The sequence below is a fragment of the Osmerus eperlanus genome, chromosome 8 (genome assembly GCF_963692335.1).
Source record: "Osmerus eperlanus chromosome 8, fOsmEpe2.1, whole genome shotgun sequence".
Lineage (NCBI taxonomy): Eukaryota > Metazoa > Chordata > Actinopteri > Osmeriformes > Osmeridae > Osmerus > Osmerus eperlanus.
Genome location: NC_085025.1, coordinates 1,660,763 through 1,669,675, shown reverse-complemented (window position 1 = coordinate 1,669,675; position 8,913 = coordinate 1,660,763). Strand labels below are relative to the sequence as shown.

At 40.5% G+C, this 8,913-nt stretch overlaps 2 protein-coding genes across 3 annotated transcripts; both read left to right on the top strand.

Moving 5' to 3' along the window:
• The first annotated feature begins 240 nt into the window (after positions 1-240).
• Positions 241-4,888, top strand: cnr1 (cannabinoid receptor 1). 2 transcript variants are annotated; one of them, XM_062468121.1, is made up of 2 exons: positions 241-569; positions 1,503-4,888. In XM_062468121.1, exon 2 carries the CDS (start codon positions 1,551-1,553, stop codon positions 2,946-2,948), a length of 1,398 nt encoding a protein of 465 aa, XP_062324105.1. In that variant the 5' UTR covers positions 241-569; positions 1,503-1,550; the 3' UTR covers positions 2,949-4,888. The 2 variants fall into 2 exon arrangements, with proteins under 2 accessions (XP_062324105.1, XP_062324104.1); XM_062468120.1 differs by having other exon boundaries at positions 1,425-4,888.
• A 777-nt stretch (positions 4,889-5,665) lies between these two features.
• akirin2 (akirin 2) lies at positions 5,666-8,441 on the top strand. The gene is made up of 5 exons (XM_062467860.1): positions 5,666-6,193; positions 6,787-6,930; positions 7,112-7,261; positions 7,382-7,453; positions 7,709-8,441. The coding sequence occupies exons 1-5, from the start codon at positions 6,016-6,018 to the stop codon at positions 7,717-7,719; spliced, it is 555 nt and encodes a 184-aa protein (XP_062323844.1). The 5' UTR covers positions 5,666-6,015; the 3' UTR covers positions 7,720-8,441.
• Positions 8,442-8,913: the final 472 nt, after the last annotated feature.

Below are 8,913 nucleotides of genomic sequence, written 5' to 3'. Positions count from 1 at the left end.
TGCGTGAGATTTGTGGAGATATATCTATTTTATTACATTTTATTGTATTTGCACATTTTTGCAGAGTTAAAATCTGCAGATCAATGCCTGTGAGTCTGCAAACTTGCAAAAGTAGAATTGTACAGAACGTGCTTCTTTGTTAAAAATGTTCTCTTGGATTGCGCATTGGGATTTTTGCACAGTATCTGCACTCCCTGTTCCAGCTCTTGACGGCTTCTTAGGTTGTCCATAGAAATCTCTAGATAGGTTCCGGAGCACGTGATGAGCGCGCAAAAGCGATGCTTCATAAGTATACACATTCAGAGAGACCTCAGACAACGCCAGCAGTCTGATATGAGGAGGTGCGCATCAAGACGGGTCAAGAAACGAAGAACTGAAAGAGCTGAAACGTATATAACATACTATCAGTAAAAGACACAATACAATTATTTTAGAAACACTAAACACTTTATGAAGTGTGTTTGTTGGTTTCACCTTTTTGAGATTTTTTGTTATTCAGGTGTGCGCTCCAAGATTGGATTTTTGTTTGGATACAATTGATTCTCCGAACCTGGTCGAATAATGTGAAGGTAAATTCTATCTTATTATTTTGGTTTGAGCAGTTTAGACTATATGGATGCTTATATACCACTGCTTGCATGCTCATATCACTTGCCTGGAACCCTTTATGTATTAAACCTGACAAAATTTATATTTTGCATGAATTGTGATTACCATCTTGAATCCTACCATTTGGTCACATTGTATTACTTTTTAATGACACATAATTTACTGTTCAATTTATATCTATTGGCGACGCAGCAGCCTGCCCTGACAAACTGACAAAAACAACTTCAACTTGCCTTTATTCTAAATATTTCCTATTGTCACATGAAGATTATTGATGAGTTACTGGTCAATTTAAACAACAGGTAATGTCAAATAATAGCATTATCGGCATTATTATAAAATTGTAGTCTATAAAAAAAACGGTTAAACAATGAACGTGGTCAATTGTTTCAAAACAATTGAAGAGAACATTTATTTTAGCAGAATGACGTTAAATTGTAGGCTGCTTGGCTTTCGACTACCCGTTCTTTGACATTTTGGTCTCAACAAAATACATCAAAATATGACTTTACATTACATTTTTATATATGTTTGTGTTATCCTTATAAGTGCCATGACTATCATGGTTAGTGAGGTTATTCTGCCACACAACACCATCCTGTGGCACATAGCTATAAGAACAGGGGAAAACTGGATAAATGAATTGCCCATCGGGTAAAAGATAACTACCATAGCATTTCATAAACAGAGACATTTGTTTATAAAATTATAAAATCACCTATTTTAGTTATTATATTTATTTATGTTTATTGCACAATCATTGTAAACATGTCTCATTTTCGTCTCATCTCAATTGTTTGCTTGCTTTGAAACAGACGCTTCCTCTGGGTCCTCACTCATTCAACGCCATGGCTTCAAAACCACCCACCAACATTTCTGTTACCATTTTGTAGGAGGACCAGGAATCATCTTAGAACACAGTGTTCATCTTCTGCGCAGCCATGAAGTCTGTGTTGGACGGTGTGGCAGACACCACCTTCCGGACAATCACCTCAGGGCTCCAGTTCTTGGGCTCCAATGACGCCAGCTACGACGATCCCATCATCGATGCTGATTTCACCAAAAGTGGGATCACGCTGCAGAAGCCTCTCTCGGCGTTTCGCAGTAATTCCTTCCCAGACAAAGTGCCTGCAGATGAGGAACTCATCAGAGGCCTCCCCTTCTTCCCCACCAACGCCACAGACTTGTTTGGTAACAGGAGCGAGGGTGGCGGCATTCAGTGTGGGGAGAACTTCATGGACATGGAGTGCTTCATGATCCTGACCCCCAGCCAGCAGCTGGCTGTAGCCATGATGTCCCTGACTCTGGGCACCTTCACAGTGTTGGAGAACCTGGTGGTGCTGTGTGTGATCCTGCAGTCTCGCACGTTGCGCTGCCGGCCCTCCTACCACTTCATAGGCAGCCTGGCTGTGGCCGACCTGCTGGGCAGCGTCATCTTCGTCTACAGCTTCCTGGACTTCCATGTGTTCCACAGGAAGGACAGTCCCAATGTTTTTCTCTTCAAGCTGGGTGGGGTCATTGCCTCCTTCACAGCCTCTGTAGGCAGCCTGTTCCTGACCGCCATCGACCGCTACATCTCCATTCACAGGCCACTGGCCTACAGGCGCATCGTAACACGGACTAAGGCAGTCATTGCCTTCTGCGTGATGTGGACTATATCCATCGTTATCGCAGTGCTCCCCCTACTGGGCTGGAACTGTAAGCAGCTAAACTCGGTCTGCTCAGATCTCTTCCCACTGATCGATAAGAAGTACCTGATGTTCTGGATCGGGGTGACGAGCGTGCTGGTCATGTTCATCATCTACGCCTACATGTATATCCTGTGGAAGGCTCACCACCATGCCGTACGCATGCTGAGTCGCACTTCCCAGAAGAGCCTGGTGGTTTACTCAGCGGACGGGACCAAGGTGCAGACCGCGCGGCCTGAGCAGGCCCGCATGGACATCCGCCTGGCCAAGACACTGGTGCTCATCCTGGTAGTGCTGGTGATCTGCTGGGGTCCTGTGCTGGCTATCATGGTCTATGACCTCTTCTGGAGCATGGACGACGACATCAAGACTGTATTTGCCTTCTGCAGCATGCTCTGCCTGCTCAACTCCACCGTCAACCCAATAATTTATGCCCTGAGGAGCAAGGACCTCAGGCATGCCTTCCTCAGTTCCTGCCAGGCATGCAGAGGCAGTAACCAACAGCTTGACAATAGCCTGGAGTCTGACTGCCCGAACCGGAATGCACACATCGCAGCCAATAGAGCCGCAGAAAGCTGTGTGAAGACCACTGTGAAAATAGCCAAAGTGACAATGTCTGTGTCAACGGAGACATCTGCTGAAGCTGTCTAATTGGTCATGGCCACAGTAATATATTGTTCAAACTAATTGTCAATTGTTGTCACACAATCATGGCATTATCAAGCTCTTGTTATCGATAATGATAACAAGAGCTTTAACCAGAGAAACATTCACTCTTAAGATATTGAATTTGATCTGGTTTTCATTTATACATTATTTTATGATTATAAGTGTGCCAGTACATTGTGTTCCAGTGCCGAAGTGCCAAATTGTTTTGATTCTATGATAAAGAATTGATGACTCAAAACGTCAATTTCTCAGACACAGATTGAGCACTAAGTGTAATTTATTTTCCTTACAATGAAGGATCTCCAATAAAGAAAAATTTAGCTAGTCTGGGTCTGGGAAAGAGGACCTAAATGTGTTGCAACTAATGTGTTAGAACTAACTATCAAAGCTTACTGTCTACAACCTGTAGATATTAATGGTGAATTTATGAAGAATTATTTTATTTTTGTACTGTAAATTCAGGTTCTGAAACAATATCTCCATCCATGGGATAAGGGGCTACAGAAGTTTTTGAATAGTCATAGTTTATGTTGTTTTAATTAGTGTTTCTCTAACCAAGTCCATAGACTGGTGCCAGTCTGTTAAGAAACAGATACAGAGTTGTTGTTGTACTTGTAAGGGCCAAAGAGGTGAACATGGAATTGAGCCATGGCCAGGTCAAAACAAAAGCACGTAGATACTAACTTCAAACCTGGCAAAAAAAAAACTTTGAGAATCGCATAAATAATATTGTTTTTTTTCCAGGCTATATATATGAAATGTGTTGTGTAAAGATTCATTGAACAATAAAATGCTTTTGTGGTTTACTTTGAGACATGTATAGATGGATGCATTTAATGAAAGATTGTTGTACCTTGATTTGTTGGCACAGTACAGAAATTGCATAAAAAGTGGTTTTGAAAGTTAAGAGAATCACAGAAATCTAACTTGATCCATATTAACTTCAAAACAGAACTATTGCTATTCTGAATTGAAATGCTGAAATTACATTATGGTTACTATGAATACTATGTCAATTGAGCCAAAGTCTTAATCCTTCTCTACAGAACTGGTAGAGCACAAAGAGATCTTACTCACTGCATCTCTCTAATTTATCTTGTTTCTTGCAGTGTGTTGAATACAGTGATAGGTCTTTGACGGAAAATATGTATGTCTACCAAACAATTGTACAGTGTTTAAAAAATGGTTTTGTACCTACTTCAAACCTAAATAGTTATTTTTCAGAGCCAATATAACAGGCCACCACTTGAACATTGTTCTTTAGAGCTGTGAGTATAAAACTGCAGTGTGCTGGCCACACTATAACTGTTATAAATGTGTGACAGTTTCAATTTGCATTCATCATGAAGTGGATTTGATTGAATTCAGTATATTTGTGATACCTTGTGACTTAATAAAAACATTTTCAATCTTCACATTTTACTTCAATGTTACAGTATTACAGTAATTGTCTTTCCCATTTGAGAATATGGGATAGAGAGGGCCAGGTGAACATTAGTTTCCGTTCTAATGATAAACCTGTTTAGAATGGAAGGTGGACTGGACATTCTGACTGTTGCAATGGATCTTATATTGTGTATGGATTGTATGGAAACCTTATCCTCTTAAAAATTGTTGATGAAAATGTCATTTTCAATTACAGTATATAGGACTTTTAATAAAGAAAGATCACTCAGTTAGCACAATTGTTCTAGACATTTATCGGTGTTAAAACTATTCAGACAGCTGTTAACCAGTGCGCTTTGCTGCCTTTTGTAGTGTTGAGTGTTGGAAGATCAAATCATCTGTCAAGTGGCTTCTGTACTGTGGTGGCCTCTGAGAAGTTTGTGAAAAAAAACATGACATGAATCGTGTTTTTGGTATCGCAATGTACTGTTCCCAAGCTTTTAATAAAGTCAAAGCTGGTTCATGTTGTGGATTTAATGACTGGTAAATAATACTGCATAAGCCACAACTAAAAACAAGAAACTGACATATCTTACATTTACACTTGCAATTTATAAATATTTTAAGGATATCCTAAACAGGGACAAACTTGCACACCCAGCGCACATTCAAAAGGAAGACTAAACAATATATGCTTTGTCCCCTAAAGGATGATATGGTCCGAGTAATCCACAAGCATACATTTTGGACCAACTAAAACTATACAATGTAATTCAGTTGATGTACCTGTCATTTTATTAGGCTTCTTATTATTGCGGTGTAAATTAAACACGCTGCATATTACATAACAAATAATCTAGTCCGATTTGAAGATGAACCAGAATCATCATTATCCCAGACCGATAAAGAAAGCAGGCAATCGGGTTTTAAATTATGTGTAACAGATGTAGCCTACAAACTTAATAAGAGCGAACAAGACCGGTAAGAAGTTGCTTCCTTTAAAAACACTTGACTAAAGCCTATCATAAACCTAGGCCTAGGTAGAATACGGCCTAATATACTTGCAGTTTCTGTTTCCCACCTGGCTGCAACCAAATGGCTTTTTTCAAATTCCTGTAATTATTTTCAAACGTGGGACATTTAAATTGAGAGGGTGTTTAAAAAAATCTTGTTTGTCTGGGGATTGTAGTGCAAAACAGCCAACCTTTACTAAAAGCGAGCGGAAACAACCACCAAAAGAGACTACAAGTACCATCGGGATCAATAATTTTGCGCATGCTCACTGGCTCCTGAGACTAGATTTGCGTTGTTTTGACGCCATGTTGGTTTCCATATAGAAAGAATAAAGAAGTGTTGACGACGCCGACGGTGTGTACCAGTGTGAAATCCGCTATCATCTGATTTTGTGAGATATTTAAAACGTCCGGACCCCTTCAGAGAAGAACAGTGAACCTTTACTGTTCGTATCGTCGTTATTTTGAATGATAAGAAGTCACAAGAGGCAAAGAACAAAGCCATTTATTTCCGACCAAAATCTTCCCGTGAGAATAGTCTGTGAAAAGAAAGCCAGTGGAGGGCCCCGATCAAAGGGACAGTTCTGGTTGTACTAAGAACTAGCTAAAGCTTTATCTAATTTTCAGACCGATATTCGGTTATTAGAGGAATGGCTTGTGGGGCTACTTTAAAAAGGACTATGGATTTCGATCCATTGATGAATCCGGCGTCCCCCAAAAGAAGGCGATGCGCCCCGATGTCTACAACCGCCTCCACTTCATCACCACAAAAATATCTGCGTATGGAACCTTCACCATTTGGAGAAGTATCATCTAGACTTACAGCCGGTAAGTAATATAGCTAACATTTTGTTCGACCATCTAGCAACGTTGCTTTGTGTCCTTAGCGTTGGTGGCGTTGCATTTTGTTACAATCAGCATTGTCTCACGTCATGACAGTAGCTAATATTGTTTCATTACATCTACGTAGCCTATTCAAGTGAATATAATAAACCCTGTGGAGAAGTAAAGTTGGTATATAAACATACGCCTAAACTTAATAGCTAGCAGGCTGTATAATGTGTCTAATGATTGAACATTAGATGGGACTTAAGCGACTAACTTGCACTGGAATGGCACTCCCTGTAGCTGTCTCAAATGACTGAAGAGGGACTGTCGGGTGGGGTTGGTGGGTTCGCTACTTCAGCTAGCAGCAGGGAGCCTGCTTCAGTTACGCTGAAGTAGTCCTTGAAAAACAATTTGCACCATGGAGATATCGAAAGAGTTGTTCCAAAATGGTTCTGTTTTTGAATAAAGGAATGTTCCAACAGTTTCACAAGTCAGGTTCATTGTCGTGTGTTTGTCCCCGTCAGACGTTTATTTGTCAGTCGTTGTTAGAGGGAATTATCTATTTACATCTCAGTTATTTCTCAAATTTTCAGAGCAAATCCTTCACAACATCAAGCAAGAATACAAGCGAATGCAGAAGCGAAGACACCTCGAGAGCAGTTTCCAGCAGACAGAGGGTTGTTGTCCACTGGACTCTCAGCCTCATAACTCTCTTCTGAGTGGATCCACTCTGCCAGGTACACTTGCATTCCAGGCACAGCACGATGCCAAGACATGTCAGTTGTTGCGAAAAGCAAATAGGTTACCACCTTACAAAGCATAGTTTCCATGTGCTGTGTTTGTCTTGTTTAGGATTCTGTCAACCTATGATGATGCTGTTTAGGTGTTCTTGTTGAGTGACTCTTGTTGTTCATGCAGGTACTTCTTCAGGTGCTTCTTCTCCAACCAGGAAAGAGCAGCCCTTGTTCACCCTGAGGCAGGTAGGGATGATTTGTGAACGCCTACTGAAAGAGCGCGAGGACAAAATAAGGGAAGAATATGATGACATTTTGACAACCAAACTTGCTGGTGAGTTAAAAGTCTCAAAAATCGAATCATTTTATCAAGACGCAATACATTTATTACATAAATACTTTTAACAAGTATTGTTGCATCCTGTATCTAATTTGCTATTTTGTTTTCCTTCAGAGCAATATGATGCCTTTGTCAAGTTCACTCATGACCAGCTCATGCGTCGATTTGGAGAACAACCTGCTAGCTGTAAGTGTCAGACGCCTGTTAGTAGACTTCTTGCCTTCCTCTGAAATGTGCAATCTGCTCTCTGGGATCATTACAGTTCTAACTCTCTAATCACTTGTCAATGTAATGGCCACATCCCTTAGAACTCATTTTGTTGCACTATTTCATAGCTAAAGGCTGGGTATGTACATATTGCGAACTTAGCATATATGACAGTGCTTCTCAACATTACCTACACTGCCTTTTAATGCTCGTTGTTTTTCTCCCCCCACATAGATGTTTCCTGAGCCAGACTCGATTCTTTGTGGAATACCCGTTTCCCATTTTATTGCTGCAAGCTCCCCCCATCTGATTCTTGTAAAACCTTGTCTCCAGAGGCTCAGTGGGTCTATTGGACTTGTAGCTGTGCCATATCTCCTGTTTGGGCACAAGCTGCCTCAAGCTTCTGCCAGTGGCAACCATGTTCTCCTTTCAACGGGTCTTTGGAGGGCTTCCTGGCATCTGTACCTATATGGACCTCTGCAACCTACTACTTTACCAGTGGCCTCCTGTGTTTTTCATTTCTGTTGTGATATTTATTTGGCTTCTTCTTGATGCCTAGCCATTTCCATCTTTGCCACTATACATTTTAAAGTTTCCTCAGTAATATATTGCTCTGCTGCAGGGTTGATATAATCTCTACAAATGAACCTGTATCTCTAAGATTGTCTGTAAGAAGGGAAGGATCTCTTGATAAGAGTGGGTGATACAATGACACACAGGAAGCCTCTGGACTGGTTTCCAGGAGTAGGACACCATGGCTCTTATCAGCAATGTGTGGGTTGCACTGGTAAATGCCTTGTGTACATTGTGTATTTTGGGTTTGACATGTCTCCCGTTTTAATTACCTTTTAATCACAATTGAATTATTATTAATGTTTTGCTCATGTTTATTCTGTTCATTTTATCGACTATGTAGTTAATGGGGCATTGGTTGGGAAAAGAAAACGAATAAAAGTTTCAATTTAAAGGTCAAGTTTCATTATTTGTTAAACCTGCCGTCATGTCCATTTTTGAGTACGAGTTGTTTATGGCAACGTAAGGTAAGCTTAAGACGTAAGAAGACTAGGAAGACTCATTAAACACTGCGTTTCGATAGCATTGCAATGAACAACACGATCACCTGTGAACTGATGACGCCGCGCGGCGACGTTGGGTAGTCAAAGAGTAGTCTATATAAGTTATTTGGGGTAGTATCGAGATAGCCCGCACATAAATTCACTCTTACTGATGACTAAATACTAAGTATTTGAATCAATGTGTAAGTTGTGCAATTTAGATTATAAACCTTTCTCTTGTTACGTTAACTTGCATTCAATAAGAAAAAAAACCCACACATGACGTATTCAGCAGCTTGTAATTCTATTGGATGATACGTAAGAGTTCATAGGTCAATCAAGCAGGAAGTGCTGAATGTCATCAACAGCCAGCATGACTGAATG